The sequence below is a fragment of the Myotis daubentonii genome, chromosome 10 (genome assembly GCF_963259705.1).
Source record: "Myotis daubentonii chromosome 10, mMyoDau2.1, whole genome shotgun sequence".
NCBI classification, from domain to species: Eukaryota; Metazoa; Chordata; class Mammalia; order Chiroptera; family Vespertilionidae; genus Myotis; species Myotis daubentonii.
In genome coordinates, this window is record NC_081849.1 from 62,786,389 (window position 1) to 62,813,602 (window position 27,214).

General features: G+C 44.1%; 1 protein-coding gene across 4 annotated transcripts in view; it reads left to right on the top strand.

Moving 5' to 3' along the window:
- The window catches only part of PALS2 (protein associated with LIN7 2, MAGUK p55 family member), a 69,945-nt gene that overhangs the window by 11,863 nt on the left and 30,868 nt on the right, over positions 1–27,214 (top strand). For 3 of the 4 annotated variants that reach the window (XM_059712572.1, XM_059712576.1, XM_059712574.1), the window contains exon 2: positions 24,414–24,532. In XM_059712572.1, the coding sequence (XP_059568555.1) occupies positions 24,416–24,532 (117 nt within the window). In that variant the 5' untranslated portion in view covers positions 24,414–24,415. Of the gene's footprint in view, positions 1–24,410; positions 24,533–27,214 lie in introns of all 4 variants that reach the window. The other variant, XM_059712573.1, reaches the window with a different exon arrangement.

Below are 27,214 nucleotides of genomic sequence, written 5' to 3' on the forward strand. Positions count from 1 at the left end.
ACATTGTTTCAAATACAGAAGGTAAACAAAGGCCAGAAACCTGCTTTCAGCAGCAGAGGTCTCATAGCTGGAGCTGAGCCTCAGAGCGAAAGCTGGCCCAGAATAAAAAAAAAGGAAAAAAGGACAGGTTGGGAGCTTCAGTCACCCGCCAGCCTGAAAACGGCCCTCAGCCCCTCACCCAGGCTGGCCAGGCACCCCAGTGGGGACCCCACCCTAAAGGGTGTGTGACCAGATGCAAACAGCCATCATCCCCTCACCCAGGCTGGCCAGGCACCCAAGCGGGACCCCCACCCTGAAGGGGGTGTGACCAGATGCAAACAGCCATCATCCCCTCATCTAGGCTGGCTAGGCACCCAAGCGGGACCCCCACCCTGATCCAGGACACCCTTCAGGGCAAACCAGCCGGCCCCCACCCATGCACCAGGCTTCTATCCTATATAGTAAAAGGGTAATATGCCTCCCAGCACCAGGATCAGTGTGACGGGGCAGCGCCCAAACCCCCTGATTGCCCAGTGGCTCTGTGTGTGACAGGGGGCGGGGCCACAACCTCCCTATCCGCCCTGCTCTGTGCGTGACAGGGGGGAGCTCCCCAACCCCCTGATCGCCCTGCGGCTCTGTGTGTGACAGGGTGCGGCCCCCCAACCCCCTGATTGGCCCTGCTCTGTGTGTGACGGGGGAGCTCCCCAACCCCCTGATCGCCCTGCGGCTCTGTGTGACAGGGGGCGGGGCCACAACCTCCCTATCCGCCCTGCTCTGTTCGTGACAGGGGGGAGCTCCCCAACCCCCTGATCGCCCTGCGGCTCTGTGTGTGACAGGGTGCGGTGCCCCAACCCCACCCCCACCCCATCGGCCCTGCCCCCAAACCCCTGATCCGCCCTGCTCTGTGTGTGACGGGGTGGTGCCCCAACTTCCCTATCGGCCCTGCTCTGTGAGTGACAGGGGGGAGCTCCTCAACCCCCTGATCGGCCCTGCTCTGTGGGTGATAGAGGGCGGCGCCCCCCCCCCCCACCCCCCACGGGCCCTGCTCAGTGTGTGATGGGGTAGAGCCATAACCTCCCCATCGGCCCTGCCCTGAGTGTGACAGTTGCGGCCTCCCAACCCCCTGATTGGCCCTGCTCTGTGGGTGATATAGGGCGGCACCCCAACCCCCTGATCCGCCCTGCTCTGTGTGTGACAGGGGGCGGTGCCCCAACTCCCCTATCGGCCCTACTCTGTGAGTGACGGGGGGAGCTCCCCAACCCCCTGATTGACCCTGCTCTGTGCGTGACGGTACGGAACCCCAACCCCCCTGATGGGCCCTGCTCTGTGCGTGACAGGGGTTGGCGCCGCAACCTCCCCATCGACCCTGCCTTGAGTATGACAGGGCAGTGCCCCAACTCCCCAATCGGCCCTACCCTGAGCGTGACTGAGGGTGGCATCACAACCTCCCAATCCACCCTGCTCTGTGCATGACAGGGGGCGGTGCCCCAATTCCCCAATCGGCCCTGCTCTGAGCCCGACCAGGGGCTGCACCTAGGGATTGGGCCTGCCCTCTGCCACCCGGGAGCAGGCCTAAGCCAGCAGGTCGTTATCTCCCGAGGGGTCCCAGACTGCGAGAGGGCACAGGCCGGGCTGAGGGACCTCCCCTCCCCCCGAGTGCACAAATTTTTGTGCACCGGGCCTCTAGTCCTATATAATAAAAGGCTAATCTGTAAATAGACCAGACAGAGGAACAATGGAACAACTGGTCGCTATGACAAGTGCTGACCACCTGGGGGCGTGTGTGGAACATGGAGGGTGTTGGACGCAGCAGGATGGTGGAGCAGGTGAGCAGGGGTGCCAGACCAAGGCAGGGGCGCTGGTCATTGTCATCAGGGCGAGCCTCTGGTGGTTACTAAAAATTCTTTGCTTCTGCACGCTGCGGTCCTGCCTAGCACTTGCACTTGCTGCTGGTGCCAGCCCTGCTTGCACCCGCTGCCGGCACCAGCCCTGATCACTTGGCACCATCAGCAGGTGCGAGTGGCCACTACTGGTCCTGATCGCCCCTGAGGGCTTCTCTACCTCCCCCTGCTCCTGAGGGGCGATCGGGGCAGCAGCTGTTGTTCACACCTGCTGCTGGCGCTGGCCTCAATCACTCAGCGCCGTCAGAGGTGCGAGCAGGGCCAACACTGTCAGTGTGTGGGAGTGGCGGCAGCAGGAGCGGGGCTGCTGGCAGACAGGAGCGGGGGGCATGGAGGATGGGCCGAGACCCGCCCCTGTGCCTACTGCAGCCTCACGGCCCACAGTTCCTTTCAAAGTGTACGTATTTGTGCACTGAGCCCCTAGTTATTGGATAAATTGGGGGAAAACACAGATTAGCATATACTGGTAAATAGTATTTTATCACAGGCAGCAGGCTATAAGTTCTGAAAGAGTGTAGGAAAAGAAATTCTCATTGTGGGGAAAGGACTTGCTACTCATTTGACTGAATAAATTTTGAGATCCCTTTTAGCTCTAAAACTTTGACTCTTAAAAAAGCAAGAAGTAAACTATAATTTGATTAGGCATTGAATAGCCAAGAAGAACAACAAAAAGAATAGTGCTTGGAGTAACATGAGTGAAGGCATTTTAAACGGGAGTGAGATATGTGGTTGTGTGTATAGGAAGTAGATCGATTGGGTTAAAACAGTTTATATTAGAGAAGAGAGGAATTTGGGCGACTAGATAGAAAGCTAGATTTTTAAGAGAAATTTAAACATTCCCAACTGACAGAAAACCATAAGTTTTTCTAATGCACTATTGTGGTTAAAACAATATTTTAACATGATCTGTGTGTGATAGTCTTATGTTGAGTGGACCACAGTGAAGGAGAAAATAAGTGGCAAACCCTTGCAGTGATAAATTAAAGGTGAGGTAATGAGGACTTGAAAGACTGTGGTGGCAGAGGGAAGGGGAGTGAAAGATGAATATAGAGAAAGAGTGAGTTCACCATGGTCAATCAAATGGCATATAGAGCTATTTTGGTTTCTAAGGGATTCCTAGGTAAAGGAAAGCCCATAGATTTTCAGGGCTTGGGAACAAAATAAGCCTTGTTGTAAAGGTTCATTTAGATTCTTATTTTTAAAAATAAGTTGCTATATTACCTAGATTTAAGCAGGTGTTTCCCAACTGCATTATTATTAAAAATGTTCTTTTAAAACCATTTACCTGGGTATTAAGTCAAATTTCATTTATCCTGCATGATAATACTGTCAACTTTCAATTTACAGTAATGGTGATAGATGATCTGTGGTGTTGTAGTGGAGAGTGGCAGAGAAACTGTATAAAGTAGGAAAAGGAGAAACTTAGAAAATCAAGATACTGATAGTGGTAAGGAAGATAAGAATATTAAACAAGGAATAACAATTTTTATAATGTCCAAATGCATGACATATACTTAAAATTAAAACAATATTAGAAGTTGTAGGGAATATGAACGGTGTGTGATTTCATTTTTATTATCAGAAAACACATATAAAGTTTTTTTTAATTTCACCAAAGAACTGTATAGCATATACCTCTTGCAAAATGACCACACTTTTCTCTAGAAAGCTAAATTATTATGAGACATTTACTAGATGAGCAAAAAAAGCAGAATGATTTTGATGCTAGAAATATCTATGTTATAAAAGGCCAGTGGCCGTAACGGTGTAACGACCAAACGACCGGTCACCAAGAGGTGCATCGATGGGCCTTGTGGCACGGCAGGTCTGGGGCGGCGCGGCGGGTCTGGGTCTCGCACAGTTTCATACGCTGGGCCTCTAGTCAAACTATATTAGCTTGGTGCTTCTAATTGCATTATTTAGAATATATTACTGATTTCTAAGGGGACAGTTTTGCCTCCCATGGGACATTTGGTAACATCTGAAGACAGTTTTTGATTGTCACAATTGGGGTGGGTTGAGAGTGGTTACTAGCATCTAGGAGGTAGAGGTCAGGGATGCTATTAAAACAATTCATTGGATGGTTCTCCATAAGGAGGAATTATCTGGCCCAATATGTCAGTAGTGCCAAGATTGAGGATCCTGGAATACAGAGTAGACAAGGTCTCCCTGAGAAATTGAGAGACCTGGGTCAATTTATTACTCCCTTTTTTTCTAGGCTTGACCAGATACTGTCCTTCTGTTAACACACACTCTTCCAGAAGCTCACAATGAACTTGATTGTCACTGTTTTGTTTGTTTGTTTTTAATATTGTGTTCTTATCCTAGGGTATATCTTAGACACTTTGATTAGACAAATATTTCCAAATACGTTCACCTATTTTCTCTTAGGGTGGCCTTTTCTCTGCTAACTTTATTTGCCTTGTGTTTCCTTTTACAGTTTAGTTCTTAAGGAATCACCCTATTTCCAAATTCTGAAGGCCCCTTGACATGATTTCTTAATTATTTTCTTTTGCATGAGGGCTTTTCATGTGCTCAGGGTGCTTCCTCGTTCTCGAGTCCAGGTTTTTTTGAGAGTGTTTGTTCTAGTTATTTTATGCAAGAACTTTTTTCTGACAGTATTTGAACCTGTTGTAATTTTTCTATATGCAAGAAGCTTAGATAAAATGCTTAACTTAAAGAAAAGAGCATCTGGTAGTATTTTTTTAGAATTGAATATATTCCTGCTTATTGATAAAATTGCCCTACATATAACAACTACATACAAAATGGTTTATCATGGTTTCATAATAAGTGAAAAACATTGAAACTCTAGAATGAAACAAAGGATGCAAGGATTTTTGTTTGGTTTTATTGTGCCAAACAGAACAAAATAAATCATTGGCATATAAAGATAAAATGAATGTATCACTAATGGAGAAAGGGGAATATTTTCAAAGAACCACCTCATTTTTCCTTAACCTAACTCAATTTGATGTTGCTCTAAACACACTGGCCATTTAGTAAAAGGTAAGTGCAATAAGCCTGTGTATGCCAGCAGTCCTACATGCCATAAAGGAGCAGTGATGGAAACCAAAGTATGATGAAACTGCTCCTTAGCAGTCAGGATGGTGGATCCAAATTGCATGCATGCCTGGGTGCGTGTGAGTGAGGATATGCTCATAATTTTCATCTTTCAAAGGCAGTTCTGGGGTAAGAGTGAATTTTCTTTATCGTAAATATTTCCTGTCCCCTTCTAGTACACATCAATTGTATCTTAATCTTGATTGTCATCAGTGGAAATGTTTCATTTATTGGCCTTCCATTGATCTAAAACTGATCTACCTCATTGACAGATCAGTTGTTGTTTTTTCTACTTACATATTATTAGTTTTAGGTGTACCGCACCCTAATTCCTGTCCCCTGTGGTGACCATTAATCTGTTCTATGTAGATAGGTCAGTTGTTGACAATAGGATTCATTAATTTACCAAGTGATATATTTTTTAACTGCCCCCCCCCTCAAATGTATCTGCTTATTGTGTTTTACAATTTATCTTTATTGTTGAAAGTATTACGGATGTCTTCCCCCCCCCCCCCCCCCCCACCTTTAACTCCTTCTAGCAACTCCCTCTCCCCCCCTACACACACACACCAGGCCTTCACCACACTGTTGTCTCTGTCCATCGGTTATACATAGTGCATATGAGTTCTTCGGTGAATCTTGAATCCTTCCTTGGGCTCCTGCCAGCCATGGAGAGCATGGTGTTGCAACTGCTGCCTCCCCAAGAGGTGTCAGGTCCTCATTGCATGAGCATGCAACCTGCATCAGTAAGCCTGCTTTAGTCTGAGACACGTTACCTGAAAAACAGCTAAGTGTTTGAGAGGCTGCTCTTCTGAGTCTAGGAATCCGCAGTAGTCAAGTGCACGGCTCCTATCCTTGGCGCTTGAAGGAAGGGTTTGTGTTGATTAATGAGCAGGATAGCTCTCTCTCCCTTTACTTTTTATTTTATTGATTTTAGAGAGAGAGGAAGGAACGGGGAGAAACATTGATTTATTGTTCCACTTATTTATGCATTCATTGGTTGACTCTTGTATGTGCCCTGACTGGGGGGGTCGAACCCACAACCTTGTCGCATAGGGACGGCGTTCTAACCAACGGAGCTAGATGGATGGCGGTATTATGAATTCTAGGTATTTGTAAGTGCATATATAAACTGTTATCTAGAAAAAAATAAACCTAAAATCTAGTTTTGAGATACTAAAAATGATTCAAATTTAAATATTTAATAGCATCTGGATCATGATTTTGTAGTCATGTTTTATGTTTATTAGTAGTGTAAAAGCACTTTCAGATAATTCTGCTGATTCAGTTACACTTCTACATATTTTCTTGTAATAAAGTAATGAGGCTTTGACCGGCTTTGTTAGTGGTTCGGTTAATACAAATTTATTCAAAGCACGGCTACTACATTGTGAGAGCAAATTAGGAACAACACGACTTATTTGAGCTGTTTAAAAAAGAATGTATGTCTAACTTTTCTCTGGCTGATTTCTGCACTTTAACCGGAATACCTATGGATATAGTCTGGAGCAGGGACTAGGGTGGAGAAAGACTGGAGATTAGTAGACCAGTTAAGAGGCTTTTAAAATAGTTCAGACAAAGCAAGAGAAAAACTAAACCAGAGGCTGGAGAGTGGAAATTGTGTTGGGATGAATTTGAGACTAATGAAACATGAAAGAGGAAGGACAGATTTGGGGAAGAATTAGATGTCTGGAGCGTAGGGAGAAGAGAGAAATAGATGATTCTGAGAGTTGAAGCTTTGGAGAATGGATGGGAGGTGATGTCATAATAAGGAGAGCTAGAATCTACAGTAGGAGGAGGAGTTAGGGTAGTTTTGAGAACAATAAAGGCAGCATCTTTGGGACTCCCAGGGGACGTATGTGAAGAAGGTAGTCCGAGAAAGGTGAGACCTGTACCTCAGAGTTGGAATCATACTCCTGTGGAAACTGGTTGAAGCCCTAGAAGTGAATGAGATCACTCAAGCAAAAAATGAGAACCTGAGGCACACTCAGTAGTGATGGTCTGTCCTCAGCAGGATGAGTGAGTAGGCCATGCCTACACTTACTGTAGAAGTTCAAGGGTGTAGTGGTAGGAAGACAGTAGTGGCTGAGATGGGGAAGGTGGAGAACCAAAGAAATGGTGCCCAGTGTGGTGGAGAAAAGGAGAGAGAAGGCTGTGACTTAGGAAGGAAGTGAGGTTCAAAATACGGCTTTTAAGAAATTGTTACTGAAGGTTGAAGATGTTAGCACATTTATAAATGTGGGTGTATTAGGGAAAAATACTGAAGTTACAGCAGAACGATAACCCTTGGGTCGTGGTCCCACAGTGGGTGGTGGGCCTTGATTCATTGCATGGGCAGCAGCCCTGTGGGGGAGGGGAGAGGCACATTTTCTTCTGAGATTTGAGAAGACGGTAAGGAAGTGCTGCTAGGTTTGGTTCTACAAGTGGTTGGGAATCGCTAACCAATAAATGATAGCCTCTTTTTTCCTTTCCCTTCTGACAGAATCATCTGCTGACAGTTTACCTGGTAGTTAGTGTAATGAATGGTTTAAATAGGGGGATGTGAGAGAAACCCTAGAAATGGTAAGTAATAGAATTGTGCAGCAATATTTGGGATCTTGATTTTTGGAGAACCAGGGAAATGAGAATATTGAAAAAGCTGGGGATAAGAACAGAAAGAAGGGTGCTGAGTTGAGGAAAGAGCTGTGGGAATCAGTGTGGAGGGGGTATGAAGACCAACTGGATTCCCCGGCCATTTTGTCCTGGGCGACCTATATTGAAATGAGTGCAGGCATCCGATAGCCAGGCCACTGGGGGACTCTTTTCACTGAGCCTAAATGTAAACTCCACCATTAATGCCATTTATCACCTAACAAAGCATATAAAGGAAGTTCTGTTAAAGCAGGAAATTATCATTATAGAAAATGACTTGTACAACATTCTGCAATATTTGAAACAATATCTTTATGTAACCTGTTGAAGATTTACGAAAAAACTACATTGATTACCATATTGTTAGTTCATTTTGTTACCAACGTTCTCCAAATACCTGTCCACTCAATCCTTAATTGCTAGAAGTGAGGGGCTGGCAAGGATATCTAGTTGGTCTGGTGTTCATGCTTGCCATTGGGAAATTTAAAATGAGAAAGAGATTAAAATAGTACCAGTGTTCAATTATCATTTCATCTACTTAGAGTGCTTTTTCACCACTTTGAACATATTGCATATTCCTTAAGTTTCTTTCTTAGAACCAGGAAGTCTTCCAGATAAGAAATGTGAGGTTAAAGCCTAAAATAATCTCTCCTTTTGGATAGGCTGTATAGTACCTCTTTGGACTTTATAAATTTCTAAAACTTCGTTAAATAATTAGTAAGGCTATTCTATGTAAGGTATTCATGTGGGCACATGGAATCAAAGTTTTCTAACATTTAAAATATATATATATATATATATATATATATATATATATATATATATATATATATACATACTAGAGGCCCGGTGCACAAAAATTTGTGCACTTGGGGGAAGTGGGGGGGTCCCTCAGACCGGCCTGTGCCCTCTCGCAGTCTGGGACCGCTCGGGAGATAACGACGTGCTGGCTTAGGCCTGCTCCCGGGTGGCAGAGGGCAGGCCCAATCCCTAGGTGCAGCCCCTGGTCGGGCTCAGAGCAGGGCCGATTGGGGAGTTGGGGCGCCTTCCCCTGTCATGCACAGAGCAGGGCAGATTGGGAGGTTGTGATGCCACCCTCAGTCACGCTCAGGGTAGGGCCGGTTGGGGGGTTGGGGCACTGCCCTCTGTCACACTCAAGGCAGGGTCGATGGGGAGGTTGCGGCGCCACCCCCTGTCATGCACACAGCAGAGCCAATCAGGGGGTTGGGGCGCTGCCCCCGTCACACACAGAGCAGGACCCATCAGGGGGTTGGGGCACCGTCCTCTATCACCCACAGAGCAGGGCCAATCAGGGGGTTGAGGAGCTCCCCCCTGTCACTCACAGAGTAGGGCCAATAGGGGAGTTGGGGCACCGCCCCCTGTCACACTCAGGGCAGGGCCAATGGGGAGGTTATGGCTCTACCCCATCACACACAGAGCAGGGCCCGTGGGGGGTGGGGGGAGGGTTGGGGCACTGCCCTCTAACACAGAGCAGGGCCGATCAGGTGGTTGGGGTGCCGCCACTCTCATATTCAGGGCAGGGCCAATGGGGAGGTTATGGTTCTACCCCATCACACACAGAGCAGGGCCCGTGGGGGGCGGGGGGTTGGCGCCCCGCCCCCTGTCACACACAGAGCTGCAGGGCGATCAGGGAGTTTGGGCGCTGCCCCCTGTCACGCTGATCCCGGTGCCGGGAGGCCTCGCGGCTCCGCTGATCCCGCTGCTGGGAGGCATATTACCCTTTTACTATATAGGGTAGAGGCCTGGTGCATGGGTAGGGCTGGCTGGTTTGCCCTGAAGGGTGTCCTGGATCAGGGTGGGGGTCCCCACTGGGGTGCCTGGCCAGCCTGGATGAGGCGATGATGGCTGTTTGTAGCTGGTCACACACCCTTCAGGGTGGGGGTCTCCACTGAGGTGCCTGGCCAGTCTGGCTGAGAGGCTGAGAGCTGTTTTCAGGCTGGGACTGAAGCTTCCAACCGCTCCTTTTTTTCTTTTTCTTTTTTTTTATTCTGGGCCAGTTTTAGCTCTGAGGCCTCAGCTGCTGAAAACAGGTTTCTGGCCTTTGTTTACCGTCTGTATTTGATACACTGTTGCGGTCCGGCTGGCTGAAGCCCTGCTGAGTAAAGCAGGCTTCTGGGGTTTTTTTAGCTTCTTTATTTGCAACATAGTTGCTGAGAGTTGCAGCTGAGAGGCTGGCAAGTCAGGCGGGGAACGTTGGAGTCCTCCGTCACTGAAGCAAGCAAGCCTCCCTGTTCGCATCAGCTGCCTGGCTGCCGGCCGCCATCTTGGCTGCCAGTTAATTTGCATATCTCGGCCCTACTCTGTGAGTGACAGGGGGATTAGCCAATGGAAAGGGTAGCGGTCGTACGCCAATTACCATGTTTCTCTTTTATTAGTGTAGATATCTACACTAATAAAAGAGAAACATGCAGATTAACCATCACTCCGCCACTCTGTTACACCCACAAGCCACACCCACCAGCCAATCAGGAGTGAATATGCAAATTAACCCAGCTAAGATGGCAGTTAATTTGCATATGTAGGCGCCCAGCGGTCTGGGTCCCAGGAACATCATCGGGCACCCAGGTCACTCCGAGGTAGACCCTGTGTGGGCCCTGAGCCGCCTAGGAAGGGCCTGAGCCAGAGGGCTCCTGGGCAGGGCAGAGCCTGCCATCAGAGCTGAGGGGCGGAGCCGGCTCCAAGGGGAGTAGGAAGCGGGCCTAAGCCGTCAGTAGGACATCCCCTGAGGGCTCCCAGTATGTGAGAGGGGGCAGACTGGGCTGAGGGGAACACCCCCCCCCCCAGTGCACAGATTTCATGCACTGGGCCCCTAGTGTGTGTGTGTGTGTGTGTGTGTGTGTATTAGAGGCCTGGTACATGAAAATCGTGCACTCTGGGGGGGTGGGGGTCCCTCAGCCTGGTCTGCGCCCTCTCACAGTCCAGGAGCCCTCAGGAGATGTCTGACTGACGGCTTAGGCCCGCTTCTTAGCGCTGCTGCGGAGGCGGGAGACCGCCACCGCTGCGCTAACCAGCCATAAACCCGACTTCTAGCTGTGGGAGCACATTGACCACCAAGGGGCAGCTCCTGTGTTGAGTGTCTGCTCCTTGGTGGTCAGTGTGCATCATAGCGACTGGTTGTTCTGCTGTTTGGTCGATTTGCATAGTAGCCTTTTAGTATATAGGATATTTTTTGTAAACTATATTTTGACATTTCATGCAAGGACCCCTTTCATGGGGAGCCTGTGTTCCCCTGTCTTCTAACGGAGCATTCCTATCCAGAGGGCATGATTGAGCAGCATTATATCTTTGAGAAGAGAATGTTTCCATCAACAAAAATGTTGTGTGCTTATTTTTAATGCAGTGTTTTGTATTTACTTGTATGTGATGTTTTGCTCAGTGCTTCAAAAGCTGGTGTAAGTAAAATTGAAGACCAGCTTCAGTGCTAAGTGAGATAAGAATAAAATATTGTAGCCCTAACTGGTTTTGCTCAGTGGATAGAGCGTCGGCCTGCGGACTGAAAGGTCCCAGGTTCGATTCCGGCCAAGGGCATGTACCTTGGTTGCAGGCACATCCCCAGTTGGGGATGTGCAGGAGGCAGCTGATTGATGTTTCTAACTCTCTATCCCTCTCCCTTCCTCTCTGTGAAAAATCAATAAAATATATATTTTTAAAAAAGAATAAAATATTGTAATTTTATAGTTAATCTAGTAGTTTATAAAATATTTTTTAGATGGAGAGATCTGTCTCATGTTAGTATAACATAGTGCTATAATCTGAATTGTGTTTGATTACAGGACAGTGACTTTTAGCTGCAGTTCCTCATTGGAGTGGAACTGGTAGTGTGTGAGTTAAGGACAATCGTGGGTTGACACTAGTTAAACATGGCAGTGAATGGAAGCATTTCATGATGAATTAAGATCAACTAAATTTCCTTTTGTTTAAGTTAAATCTTTATACCAATGAATATAGAGAATACACATCTTTTAAAAATTGAAGATACTCTTTATAGATTTTTAAATATTGATTTTACACATTATATTTTAGTGGAGTGTTTGTTTTATTAAAATATATGTCATGCCATAATACATACAAAGAAGAATATAATAAAACATGTCATCCAAAGATAACTTGGTCTTCCCCAGGCTTTTGCCTTAAAAAAGTAAAAAATAAAAAGCCGTTTGTTTTTAATTTTAGAAGAATGCTTACAATTCTCTGATTTTTCTGCATTCAAACAGTTTACTCTTTACACATGAGAGGTGCATTTTTGTAGGTTTTAATTTCTTTAATTGTTAATGCGTAGAGCTGCAGGACTAGCAATGCTCCCCAGTTCTCTCTCTCTCTCTTTTTAAAATATATTTCATTAATTTTTTACAGAGCGGAAGGGAGAGGGATAGAGAGTTAGAAACATCGATGAGAGAGAAACATCGATCAGCTGCCTCCTGCACACTCCCCACGGGGGATGTGCCCGCAACCAAGGTACATGCCCTTGATCGGAATCGAACCTGGGACCCTTGAGTCCACAGCCCGACACTCTGTCCACTGAGGCAAACCGATTAGGGCCCCAGTTCTCTTTATCTCTATTTCTTGCTCCCCAGAGGCTGGCACTTTGAACTTCTTAGCTGATTTTCTTGCGTTTAGCTCCATATCAGTAAATGGAATGCTTTTATGTTGCTGACTCTTGATTTTTCAGTTTTCATTACTTTTTATTTCTGCTTTTGCTTTTCCATTTCTAAGAGCTCTTGTACTTCCCCTGGATGTTCCTCTTCCATACCAATCTTACTGTCATTTCATGAATACAATATTCTCTTATTTCTCTGAGATATTTACTGGCTGTTTTCTTCACTCTGACTAGTTTCAAGTAGATTGTACCTGTTTGGTTGTTTATTCTTATTTATCTTTCATGTTGTAGGCTTTCCTCGGCATCTAATATCCCAGGGTTGTTAGCTCGTTGTTAAGAGTGGGGAAGCTCTGTTTGCATGTTGAGCTCCTCTGTAGCCATTCTGTGACCGGGTTGTGTGGGGTTAATACCTGACCTTGTTGTCTGTGTCTTTCCTCTCAGGCTGGTCATACTCTCTAGCATATACCCTTCACATCTGCCTGGAAGGCAAAGGCCAGGCCAAATGCTTTGGTAGTCAAAGGGGTGAAGCAGGTGAAGGTGGTGTCTCAGTATTCAGCAGTCCCATTTCCCATGATTTCATTGACCTGTACACTTTTTATCTTACTTTCTCCAGAATGTAAACCTCTATTTTTCAGTCCTGTGTGAGCGGACTGAAGGGTGAGCGGCCAGCAATTATTACCCTGCAAGGAGAATGGGGTTGAATTATTGATAAGTAGTTAATGAAAATCTAAGCAAATATATAGTAATTCCAAGACAATGGATATACAGGAATAGAGAAAGGTAACTGCAGTTGAGTAGAGAGTGGACGGGCTGATGAACACTGACCTAGTATTACCTGGTCTCCTTATTGTAGTTCACCTCACCTCAAGTAACTCATGCTCCTAATTCCTGAGCCTTGGGAAGATTTTGTTTTATGAATGGAATTTTCTGCTTTTCTAGCAGCTACTTTAGAGTTTGGCCACTTTGGGTCTGCTAAATCAGTTACTCTTTTGTCCATATGTTTTATAACTTTCTTTGTTGTTTTCTGTTTGTTTTGTTAAATATGTTTTTATTAATTTCAGAGATAAAGGGAGAGGGAGAGAGAGAGAGAAACATCAGTGATGAGAGAGAATAATTAAAGGGCTGCCTCCTGCATGCCTTCTACTGGGGATCGAGTCCGCAACCCAGGCATGTGCCCTGACTGGGTATTGAACCGTGACCTTCTGGTTCATAGGAATGATAAGTAATAGAATTGTGCAGCGATATTTGGGGGCTAAGAATAGGAAGAAGGAATATGCAATATGTTCAACCACTGAGCCATGCCGGCTGGGCCTGAAGTTTTTATGGATGTGTTCATATTTGGCTCTTTTTCATTCTTTCTGCTCTGCACTTGGCAAGCCTTTCATCCTGAAGTTTTGTTTGTCATTTAAAACTCAGGGACGTTTTGTCCAAGCCAGTTTGGCCAAGTGGATAGCGCGTTGGCCCACATGCTGAAGGGTCCCAGGTTTCATTCCAGTCAATGGCACGTATCTCCGATGCAGGCTCTATCCTCCGCCCTGGGAAGGCGACCAATCAGTGTCTTACTCTCTCACATTGATGCTTCTCTCTCTCTTGCTCCCCCTCCCTTCCACTCTCTCTAGAAATTAAAGAAAAAATATCCTCAAGTGAAAATTAACAAAATAAAACCAAAAAACGCAGGGACATTTTTTTCTATTATTTCTTCAGCTATTTCTTTCCCATCTTGTCTCTGATCTTGTCTTGTGAAGCTCCTGATGGGCACTGTTGGACTTGGCCTATATGTTTTCAGTTTTCTCATATTTCCCATCTTTTCCTATTTGTTCTGCATTTGGGAGTTTACTCTATTAGCAGTTTCAATTTTATTCTGTCATTTAGTGTGATGTTTGATTTTTAAACAGTGTGACAATCTTTTTAACTGCCAGGAACTTCTTCCTGTTCTGGAGTTGCTCCATTTTCTCCCTCTTACTGGCCCATTCCTTTGAGTGTAAAAGTCTCTCACGGACCTCTGAGAATGCTCGTAAAAATGAATTGTAAAGTTCTGTCCTCAGCACCATCTGTTTCCCCCTAGTTTAGTCTTTTCAGCTCTGTCTACTGTCACTGATATTTTCTTCAAATGTCTGGTGATCTGGAATAGCTGGATTGTATTTGTAAGTGAGGGACTAGGTTGGTTAGTGGAGAATATCTGTCTGGTGAGGATCTCCTCTGTAGTTGTGCAGGCAGCCCTCTCTGAAATGGGGGCGGTGAGTAGGACTGAGTGAGTGGTGAGCCCACAACCCAGGCAGCTTCTCCTTTACACTTGTAGGCAAGAGCAGGTGAGCAAGCTGGGAGCCCTCGTAACAGCTAAATTAAGAACTTACCTGAGGTAGAACATATTAATATTAATGCAATGCTTTAAGTTGGCAGAAGAGAAGGGGAGACAGTGGTACTACCCCTGGAGTGTTAGGAAGGGCAAAGGGAGGTTTGGTTGTCATAATTATGGGACACGGCAGGCATCTATCTGGTGGAGAACAGTCCAGTGCAGAGAGAATATTTGCTCCCCAAATGCCAAGAGTTTGCTGTTTGAGAAACACTGCTTTAGGGTACTCACTCCTGGACAGTCTTTTCCCTGCACCCCGCGTCCTTTAGTTCCTTTATGAAGAACCAGATTCACCTCAGCCTCTCACTCCACATCCGCGTTAGGAACCCTTCCCCGTGCCGGACAAACAGCCAGTATCTCTGGAAAGAACTTGGGGCTGGTTCGGCCAGAGAGTGAGCTCTTGCGAATGGGGTTCCTCAATTGCCCTGCTCCCCCGCTGTGCCTGTCCTTTCCCTTTGTTGACGCCAAGCTTAGCGTCTCCCTAAGAGTGCTTTGGGAAGTACAGCTCCACATTTTGTCTCACGGTGTGAAATGTTGACCTTGCATTCAAGAACTTCAGTAGGAGGAGCTGAGTGTGGTTATTTCTATTAGGGTGCCTTCCACTGGTATCTCCCTTCTTTTCCATCTCGTCACCCTGCCATCTCCATCAAAGAAAGAGTTAAAACACTTGACTCCTTCCCTGTACTCCCTCGATGTTAATAATGCAATAGGAAGTGTTGTTCTAGGAATTTCCCATGTATTATTTAACAGCAACAGCCCTGTGAGATAGACAGACACATTGTCATTCTCCTCTTAGCAGGTGGAAGACACTGCCTGGGGAGGTTAAGCATTTACTCAGGTTTTCAGGACTAGTTACGTGGCAGTGTCCAGGCCCTTAACCACTGTGCTGTACCATCTAACTGTGACTCCTTCCTAGTGTCCTTATCATTGTGCTTCATACACATGTTTACACATTCTGTTCTACTCTACCAGATTGAATTTGGGGGGAAAGAGAGTATCTCTGTATTCTTCAACATTTGACATTTATGTGTGGCCTATAAGCACTCAATTAATGTTGACCAAGTTAACTGAGCACCTCGAAAATGTTTCTTTTCTTCTTTGATTCAGTATAACCAAATTAGAATTTCCAGATATTAGAGCTAAGGTATTGGCAGCATATGTCATCTTATAGAAAACAGTTGTTTTATTGACATAACTAATGGTTTACAAGAAGAACTTGGCTGTCATGGTCCAGTCAATTGTGTGAAAATGGTTTTGTCAAAATTTAACCTCAAAGAAACCTCAATTGATCCACATTTCAGTAGGCTCTTTTTTTCTATATCACTCCTTGGAAATGTATTTTTAAAAGAATTTTGCTGCTCTACTGCAAATACATTAGAAGTAACCTAACTAACTTTTAGGGACCTTCTTTGAAGGTAGGCTTAAATCTTTCCAAATGCACATAGAATGAGATTTTGTTTTTCATATCCTGGATTCTGTAAATTGTACAGCATGGTCCCAGTGAAATAATTATCCTATCTAATAAAAGAGAAACATGGTAATTGGCGTACAACCGCTACCCTTCCCATTGGCTAATCAGTGAGATATGCAAATTAACTGCCAGCCAAGATGGTGGCCGGCAGCCAGGCAGCTTGAAACTAACATGAGGCTTGCTTGCTTCAGTGACAGAGGACTCCAACGTTCCCCCCGCTGCAGGCCTCTGAGCTGCAACTCTAAGCAACTATGTTGCGAATAAAGAAGCTAAACAAAACCCCAGAAGCCTGCTTTATTCCTCCGGGTGTCAGCCAGCAGGATTGCAACATTGTAAGCAAAGGCCAGAAACCTACTTTCAGCAGTGGAGGCCTAAGAGCTGGAGCCAAGCCTCAAAGCTAAAGCTAGCCCAGAATAAAAAAATAAAAATAAATAAAGAAAAAAAGGAGCAGTTGGGAGCTTCAGTCACGCACCAGCCTGAAAACAGCCCTCAGCCCCTCACCCAGACTGGCCAGGCACCCCAGTGGGGACCCCCACCCTGAAGGGTGTGTGACCAGCTGCAAATAGCCATCATCCCCTCACCCAGGCTGGCCAGGCACCCCAGTGGGGACCCCCACCCTGAAGGATGTGTGACCAGCTGCAAACAGCCATCATCCCCTTACCCAGGCTGGCCAGGCACCCCAGTGGGGACCCCCACCCTGATCCAGGACACCCTTCAGGGCAAACCAGCCGGCACCCACCCGTGCACCAGGCCTCTACCCTATATAGTAAAAGGGTAATATGCCTCCCAGCACTGGGATCAGCAGAGCCGCGAGGCCTCCCGGCACCGGGATCAGCATGACGGGGCAGCGCCCAAACCCCCTGATCAGCCCTGCTCTGTGCCTGATAGGGGGGAACTCCCCAACCACCTGATCGCCCTGCGGCTGTGTGTGTGACAGGGTGCGGCGCCCCAACCCCCTGATTGGCCCTGCTCTGTGCGTGACAGGGGGTGGCGCCGCAACCTCCCCATCCACCCTGCCTTGAGTGTGACGGGACGGTGCCCCAACCCCCCAATCGGCCCTACCCTGAGCGTCACTGAGGGTGGCATCACAACCTCCTGATCGCCCTGCTCTGTGCATGACAGGGGGTGGCGCCCCAACTCCCCAATTGGCCCTGCTCTGAGCCCGACCAGGGGCTGCACCTGGGATTGGGCCTGCCCTCTGCCACCTGGGAGCAGGCCTAAGCCAGCAGGTCGTTATCTCCCGAGGGGTTCCAGACTGCGAGAGGGCACAGGCCGGGCTGAGGGACCCCCCCGAGTGCACAAATTTTTGTGCACCGGGCCTCTAGTTTTATCTATGAAATTCTTGCAGAAATAATTTTTAACATCTTATGAAAACTTAATTTACCTGCCATTTTCAATAGGGAATTCAGTTTGTTGAATTGGCATCAATATACCACCAAATGTGCTTATTACAAAAGGACTTTTAATATTAAAATAAGCTCTAGTTCTAATTTATTAAGACTAGTTTATTTAATTCTAAAACTTGGTAGAAATGCTTATGTAAACAATTCTAGAAAGCTTTTAGAACAGAATATAGGTGGGTAAATACCATGCGTTTTATTAAATTTGCTTCACATACTGAACTATATTGTAGAAAGTTAGAGACTAGATTTATACTTAAGAAGTATTTTTGCCATTTTAGTAGGCTAACCATTGAGAGAGATACCACATCCTTTTTTATGGCTTGTACAATTTGTGAGAAATTGATAGCTTTAAGAATACTGCTTTCTAAACACCGCATTTTGCTGATTCCAAGTATTATGGAGACATTTTACTTTATAAATAACATTTAATTAAAAAACTAGTCTTAATTTTGGTAACAGGACAATGTTGCCTTTTTGTAACTGAGACTTTATTATGGAGAATTTAGGATGTACCAGACTGTGGTCTAGTTGCTGGGAATGAAGATTTGAACAAGACAGACATGATTTCTGTGCTCATCAGAGTTAGTTTAGAAAGGAAATTATACATTAAACACCGAAAATTGTACAGGTTTGTCAGAGTTATGAAAATATACTATATTAGGAGACTTTATCTTAATTGGGGAAGCGAGGGACATAGGTATTCTGCTCCTGAAGGGTGCCAATGAATTAGATACATAAAGGTGGTTTCCTTCTATTCTTGCTGTGGTAAAATTTTCCATTAGGACTGAGTTTGAGTTTTATTTGACATATTAGATGCATTGAGATGATTGTGGGGTTTTTTTTTCCCCTTATACTGTGAACATATATTAAAGTACATTATGTACTTTTAAAATGTTGAACCATCTTTATATTACTAGGATAAACTATAGTTGACTCTTAATTGTTATTTTTAAAGACATTGTTATATTCAGTTTGTCGATATGTTTAAGACATTTGCATATATGCTCATCAGTGAGTTTAGTTTATAATTTTCTTTGAGTTTTGAAGTCCACATAGGACTTGGAAAGATTTCGATCCTTTCTATGTTTTATTTTAAAAACATGAATTATCTATTTCTTCAAGGTTTTATAGGCTGTATTCTTAAATCTGTCTAGGGCTAATGTCTTTATAAAAGGTTACCTTTGAAAACCTTTGCAATTTCTCCTATTTTGAACTATTTTCATTTTTATCTCGTTCTTCTAAACTTCAACAATTAACATTTTCAGAGAAAATATCTACCTCACTAAATTTTAAATAAAGTTCTTTGTGTTTTCTTTTTAATCTTTATGCCTGCAATTATTTTCTCATTGCATTTCTAATATTACTTATGTCTTTTCTTATTGTAATCAGACTAGCCAAGTATTTGTCTATTTTTATTGGTCTTTTGAAAAAGCCAGCTTATTGACCAAATCTATGGTTCTTTATTTTTGAATTGATTTCGCCTTTCCCTATTATTAATTCCTTTGTTTTTCTATTTCTGAATTTCCCGTTACCTTACAAATTTTAGTCTTTCATGATCCATAGTGGTTTTCTCATACTTTCTCTCTTATTGCCCTTTTCTAGTGGGAGAATTCTTCAATTTGATCTTCCCACACATTATAACTTAATCTTTTTTTCTTTATCCGTTTTGCTTTCTTTTCTCTCCCTAACACATCCCCAAGTAATTCTGTTTCTTTGTCAGATAATGCTTTTGTTTGTTGAATTAGCTGAGTTGCATTCATGCTGCTCGTTTTTATAAGTGTTTTGTGATTCTTGATTTGTTCATATTTGTAATTGAAGGGTCTAGATTAAATATATTAATTTTTCTACAGCTCAAACAGGAATCCCACTTATATGTCATTGAATCTAGCTTCTGATTAAAGGGTCTGTCCTCTAGTGCTGCGGTTCTCAACCTGTGGGTCGCGACCCCTTTGGGGGTCGAACGACCCTTTCACAGGGGTCGCCTAAGACCATTGGAAAACACGTATATAATTACATATTGTTTTTGTGACTAATCACTATGCTTCCATTATGTTCAATTTGTAACAATGAAATTGGGGGTCACCACAACATGAGGAACTGTATTAAAGGGTCGCGGCATTAGGAAGGTTGGGAACCACTGCTCTAGTGATTATGTAGGAGGAGAGGAACTTGCAAAAATCTGACCTTCTGAGCTTTGGGACTTTTCCTTTCTTCCTGGAATCTCCGAGTACACTGGGACACTTCCCTGTTTCTCTGGCTCCCACCCAGTTTTGCAAGGTTCCCACTACAGAGAACTTCTAACTCATATATTAAGCTTTTACATACTCTAGAGTCGCCTTGTAGTTATCCATGTCTGAGTAATTATAGATTCAGTTAACGTTTTAATAATTTATAAGGTTAATTATCTCTCATATCTTATATATTTTCTCATTATTTTGTCATATGTTTAGGGTAATTTAGTTTAATTGTGTTTTTTAATAATTCATGTTATTAGACAACTAATTTATAAAGTCAGACCAGTAAATTGGCTTGTTAGGGGAAACCATTCCTCCATACTGTCACATCTCACCTCAGTAAAAGAGGGGGCATGGGGTTATGCCGGGTGTCAAGCACATTTATTCACAACAGAGTATAGAGCAAAGGTGTTAGGGCAGACCCTTGCATGGCAGGGAAGTCGTGGTAATGTTTTGGCATCCTGGTTTAACCGGAGCCTCAGGTAACTTGTTCTGCACCTCCCCACCACCTCCCCTAACCTCCCCGCCAATTTCTGTCTGCCTGTCCCACCAGTCAACCCTGAGATGCCCCAAATAGGTCCCATTTACCCATGTACAAAGGGGAGTACGGAAGACACAAAGTCCCCTCACCCCAACTTTCACCTTTGGGATTGAATAGCTTGGAGCAGGGACAGTGAACTGTGATAAGAACCAAGTGAGGACTTTGAAAGAAGCATGGACAGAAGCATTAAGAATGATATCTGACTGCAACTTCAGAAAAAAAGTGCACCAGGGGAAAATAAAGTCTCCGCAGATGTTCTGAAACTGCCTGTAAGAAAGGGCTGGGATGGATCATCTGAGCTTTGGACTCAATGGGGTTTGGCTGGTCCTGTCTGCGCCTGCTGAGCCGGATGCTCTGGGGGCTGCCTGCAAGCCCAGTGCAGTCTGCTTGGCTCCATCTTCAGCGGGAGTCCTTCAGCTCCCTCACGGAGCACTCCCCCGTGTGTGACAGCTGTCCACGAAGCTCTGCAACTCGCGCAAGTGCCCAAGTGCTGCACGTTTACTCTTCTGACTGTTGGGGAGACTTCAGGAGATTGGGTTAGGTCTTTGGCTGCTGACGGGTATTGTTGCTGAGAGCTTTCACTTTGTGCTTTGGCCAGGGTGGCTCACAGCAGTGCCTGCTGATAGCGCGGGCTCTCTCTGTTTGCAGACCCGTGTCCCACAGAGGGGCATTCCAACAGGGTGTCAAGGAGGCACACCCTCGAAAGGGATACCGGTGTTTCAGAGACCTAGCAGGCAGGGGCAGGAGTTCTTGCTCATTAGGAATGGGACCCGGCATGGATGGCATCCGGAGCTCTCATCCTGCGCGGGCAGTGAGTGTGCTGATTTCCGGGATTTCCGGCTGTAGCAGTCCCGGCTGGGGTTGCTACTTGATACACTGAAGCCTGAGTAGTTGAGTGTGTCTCCACTCTCAAGTCTTTGGGGGCATGCGTCCCACAGGGACATGAGGTCTTCAAGATTTCATGGAAAAGTACATGATTTGCTTCTTCACAAAAATAAACAGCCATACAAACACCTGGCTGCTGTCGACCTTCCCCAGCATCTCATTCACCCTGAACAGCCAGTTGCTGCCAGTTTCCAGGGCTACCCACCCAGTGCAGAACTTCATGGGTTTACTGCAGCGATTTTCAACCTTATTCATCTGATAGCACATAAACTAATTATTAAAATTCTGCAGCACCAATCTGACCCCCCAAAAAAAGTATAATTTTAATTCATTCGCACCAGATGGCTATTGTTTTGTTGGCTGTTGTTTCTTTATTTGACAATCTACGTGAAAAGAGGTCACTGCCCCTGACTGAGTAGTCAGGTATTGCATGTTTTAAAAATCAGTGTGGCACACTATTGCCCTGTACTGTCCGCTCAGCTTTCCTGGAGCTCCTTGGCCATTTCCTCACGGGGGAAAACCAAGCCAGACTTGGCCAGAAACATGGCTGTGTGGGCAGGTCTAGTATTCTAACAGAAAATAAATAGATAATGTCTAAGTGGGTAAATTAAAAAGTAGCAATGTGGGCATTTATCCAGAAACATAGATGTGATTAAAAGAAATTTAAAATCAAAGTAGTTACTTTTGGAGAGGTGGGATAAGTTGGAGAGGGGCAGATAGTATGGAACAGAGAACTGCTATATTTCATTACTAGAGGCCCGGTGTATGAAAATTTGTGCACTTGGCGGCGGGGGGCGGGGGGGGGATCTCTTCAGACCAGCCTATGCCCTCTCGCAGTCTGGGACCCCTCGGGGGATGTCCACCTGCCAGCTTAGGCCCACTCCCCAGGGGATCGGGCCTAAGCTGCAGTCGGACATCCTTAGCGCTGCTAAGGAGGTGGGAGAGGCTCCTGCCACCTCTTCTGCGTTCGCAGCCATCAGCCCAGCTTGTGGCTGAGCAGAGCTCCCCCTGTGGGAGCTCACTGACCACCAGGGGGCAGCTCCTGCGTTGAGCATCTGCCCCCTGGTGGTCAGTGCACATCATAGTGACCAGTGTTCCTGGTCATTCCGCCTTTAGGGTCAATTTGCATATTACCCTTTTATTATATAGGATAAGCCACTTAGTAATACAATTTGACTTTTAATGTTTATGTTTTATTTTAATAAAAGTAGAAAATATTACAATAAGACAACTACAATATTAGTAGACTTATTCTAAAGAATTATGAAGAGATAAAATTAGTAAAATTGAATAAAATGAAGACTGATACTGAATGAAGTGTGGCGAAGGCGGGGTCGGGGGCGGTCCTAGCTTCACTCTCTTACATGTGTGTATTCAGTTATCCCCGTACCATTTGTTGGAAAGATGATTCTTTCCTTCATTGAATTGTCTTGTCACCCTTGTTGAAAATCAATTGACTATGAATTTATGGATTCTCACTTGGTTATATGTCTATCTTTGTGCCTTTCTTGAGTATTGTAGCTCTTAGTCAGATTTGAAATTAAGTATGGCTCTCCCAGCTTTGTTCTTTTTGAAGATTGTTTGGCTATTCTGTGTCCCCTGCATTTCTCATAGGAGTTTTAGGATCAATTATCCATTTCTGCAAAAACGAACAAACAGGCATCTGAGATTTTGATAGTGATTACATTAAATCTGTAGGTCAGTTTGTGTATATTGCCATTTTAACAGTTTGTGAATATGGGATAGCTTTCTATTATTTGTCATCTTTAATTCTTTCAATGACATTTTATAGCTCCAGTATACAAATCTTGCACTTCTTTTGTTACATTATTAATAATTGTTTTATTTTTAATGCTGTTGTAAAAGGAATGATTTTCTTAATTTCATTTTCAGGTTGTTCAATGCTAGTGTATAGAAACATAATTGATTTTTGTATTTTGATCTTGTATTCTGTAACCTTGCTGAACTCATTTATTCTAATAAATTTATTTGTATATTCCTTAAGATTTTTTATATATACATATGATCATGCCAAAAAAATATAGTTTTACTTATTCCTTTCTAATTTTAATGACTTTTATTTCCTTTTCTTGCCTAACTGCTCCAGCTAGAACCTCCAGTACATTGTTGAGTAGAAGTGGCAAGAAAGGGTAGACTTCCCTATCTTGTTCAGTCTTTCACCATTAAGTATCATGTAAGCTATGGACATTTTCATAGATCTCCTTTATCAAGTTGGGCTAATTTCCCTTCTATTTGTTAATGTTTTTTAATCATGAAAGAATATTGGGTTATGTTGAATGTTTTTTCTTTGTCTATCGAGGAAGATATCGTGTGGTTTTTTTGTTTTGTCCTTTTAATACAGTGTATTACATTGATAGATTTTCATATGTTGATGAACCACCCTTGCATTCCTGGGATAAATTGTACTAGTCACTGTATAAAATCCTTTTCAGTCTTGCTGGATCCAGTTTGCTAGTTTTTTATTAAAGATTTTTACATCTTCATTTACAAAGAATATTGACTGTCATTTTCTTGTGATGTCTTTGTCTGGATTTGGTATCTCATAGAATAGTTGGGAAGTATTTCCACCTCTCCTTTTTTGGGGAGAGTTTGTGAAGAATTGGTTTTGATTCTTTAATATTTTATAGAATTCACCATTGAAGCCATCTGATTCTGGGCTTATGGAAAGTTTCTTTTTTTATGTTAATCCTTACCCAGGGAAATTTTTCCATTGACTTAGATAGAGTGGAAGGGAGGGAGACAGAGAGAAAGAGAGAAAAACGTCAGTGTGAGAGAGACACATTGCTTAGTTGCCTCCTGTACGTGTCCTTGACCAGATTTGAACACGAGATCCTCTAACCACTGAGCAAACCAGCTAGGGCTATGGGAAGTTTCTTGATTACTAATTACTATACTTTTAAAATTTATTTATTAAAATTTCTTGTTTCTTCCTAAGTGATGTTTTTTAACTTGAAGTTATAAAATAAGTGTAAGGTTATAAGCATGTATAAGGTAGCCTGATAAAGCCCAAATTACATATAAAAACCTGTCCTGCTACTAATTCATGGGAAGTCAATTTGAAACATAATATTTAGCAATTCAATTTTTTAAAATGTGACTTTTCAAAAGAGTGTTCATTGTTAATGCCCTTTTATTTGAATTATTTTATAATCGTATTTCATAATGACTTGGGATTTAAGGCTTTTTAAAATTTATTGAGGTGACATTGGTTAATAACATGTTTCAAGTGTACAGTTCTATAATACATCATCTTCACATTGCAATGTGTGCTAACCAAAGGTTTTATTTTAATACTTTGTTTTTATCTCAGCAGAAATGCAGCAAGTGTTGGATAACCTTACGGAGCTTCCCTCATCTACGGGAGCAGAAGAGATAGACCTAATTTTCCTCAAGGGGATTATGGAGAATCCAATCGTAAAATCACTTGCTAAGGTATATTGGTTTATTCATAAGATTACTAAATTATTTTTTTAAATTATTTTTACAGAGGTCTTTTCAGATATTACTGTGTTAGAACTTAGACTTAGTTAGCAAATAATACGTACCACATAATGAAATCTCAGTATACATCAAAATTGGACCACTTTTTGCTTTTTCTGTGCTGACTTTAAATACAGGATGAAATGACCCTTAGTTATACGGCCTGTGTTATAACACATTTAAAATTTTAGGGAAATCATAACTGAACCGTCATGTTACAGTGTATTGGGCCCTATGAAAAAGATCCTGGTTCTATCTTTATTTTTCACAATAGCAAGATGCTGACTTTCTTTTTTTTTTTTTAATTGAATTTATTGGGATGATATTGGGTAATAAAATTATACAGATTTCAGGAGCTGGTTTTCTTTTTTACATTAGACCATGCACCTATTTTTGACTTCTTATATCTAGAACTTTTTGAAATGTTTTCTCTTGGCTAACCCTGGTATTTTAAGTCTCTTTCCATAATCAGTTCTGTAATAATCTCTTTAACTCACTCATCTTTTATAGCTATTTTTGGCCCAGTTTTTTTTCTCTTATACTAGTTTCCTGGAATAATTTTTATATACATCACTAACGCTTAGTGCATTCCTGCTTCACAGCCCTGCCCTCCCACTGTTTCATGTTCACCAAATGGTTCTTGCTCTCTGACCTTTTTTTCACGTAGCCATTTGTCATTCCCAGAATACTGATTTCACCCTCTCCTTTGATCATTTTTTAGCCACTTGTTTTTTTCTGAGACTTCTGAAAAACCCCACCTTTTATAAAAGTTTCCATTGGTACAAGCTAATTAATGATGCAGATTCTTTATTTTATTCATAAACTTAATCTTCCTAAGATCACATGACATAAAGGTTTGGACCCCTAAGTAGCCACTTGCAGATTGCCCAGCTGGAAGTTTTACGTATATACTGGAGGCCCGGCGCCAACATTAATCTTACCATACATTTCATCTTTTTTCTGTTATCATGAATGGAGAATAGTATTTGTCACTTTAGTTATAGCCCACAATTCTTGTTAAAAAAAGATTTTTTTGTTTGCAAGCATGGTTGGACTGTGCTTGGGTGAAATACTCGGAAGTTCTGGAAGAGCGTTTCTTCTCTGCAGTTTATTTTTCTAAGGTGCGGTGGTGAGTGAGGTTCTCAGAACTGGCCGTACAAGAAGGCTAGGCCAGTCATTGTTTTCTCCCAAGCACTTGTGGCAGGTGACACATATTTTACTGAATTATGCTCGCTTTCTAGTAGTGCTTTTTCTTAAAGGAAACAAGACCCATTTATTCAAATGCATGTGATTCATTTATCAGAGTTTCCTTTGTCCTTGGTTTGATTAAATTCCAGTTGGTACTCTTGTCTCTTGAAATCAACTAAATAAATTCTGACTTTAAATTTCTTTTACAAAATCTTAGAGCTAAAAAGCTGTATATTAAAAAAGCAATCCCATTTACCATTGCAACAACAAGGTGATGTTAGCATGGCTGTTTGTATAGTGAAAAAGTCAAATAAGTTGTGTAGGTAAGAGCTCAAGCCTTGATGTTATACTACCAGACTCTGCTACTTACTCGCATTGTGAACTTAAACAAATCACCTTATCTCTTTTTGCATCAGTGTCTGTGTCTGTAAGGAGGGTGATAATAACATACCTAGTTTTGCTGAACACACACACATACACTTTCTTACACTATTCTCAGAATATAGTTCCTCACACACAGACACAAGCCCTCAATAAATGTTAACTTTTTCTTTTTGTCTTAAGCTTTCTTATCAACACTAATAAAAGAGAAAAATGGTAATTGGCGTACGAGCTACCCTTTTCATTGGCTAATCAGGGCTATATGCAAATTAACTGCCAACTGAGATGGCAGTTAACTGCCAACAAGATGGCAGTTAATTTGCATATGTAGGCACAATGCAGGGAGGCCAAAGGGAAAGCAGGAAGAAGCCCCCTGCCACTGACAGTGATCGGAAACCCAGGGGGGAGCCATGATCGGAGAATCAGGTGCCTTTTCCGCCCTGGCCAGTGATAGCAGGAAGTAGGGGTGGAGCCAGTGATGGGAGCTGGGCACGGTCGAAGCTGGCAGTCCCAGGAGCTAGGGGTCCCTTGCCTGGGCCTAAAGCGAAGCCCACGATCGTGGGGCCGCTGCAGCTGCGGGTTCCCGCTGCCCGGGCCAAACGCCTAGGCCAGAGGCATCAGGCCTGGGCAAGGGGCCGATCCTGCGATTGGAGGGTGATGGGGGTCAACGCCTGAGGGCTCCCAGTATGTGAGAGGGGGCAGGCTGGGCTGAGGGACACTCCCCCCCACACACACACCCAGTGCACGGGGATCAGCGGAGCCGCGAGGCCTCCCGGCACCGGCATCAGTATGACGGGGCAGTGCCCAAACCCCCTGAACCCCCTGATCGCCCTGCGGCTCTGTGTGCGACAGGGGGCGGGGCCACAACCTCCCTATCCGCCCTGCTCTGTTCGGGACAGGGGAAGGCGCCCCAAACCCCTGATCAGCCCTGCTCTGTGCCTGATAGGGGGGAGCTCCCCAACCCCCTGATCGCTCTGCGGCTCTGTGTGTGACACGGTGCAGTGCCCCAACCCCCTGGTCGGCCCTGCTCTGTGTGTGACGGGGTAAGGCCATAACCTCCCCTTC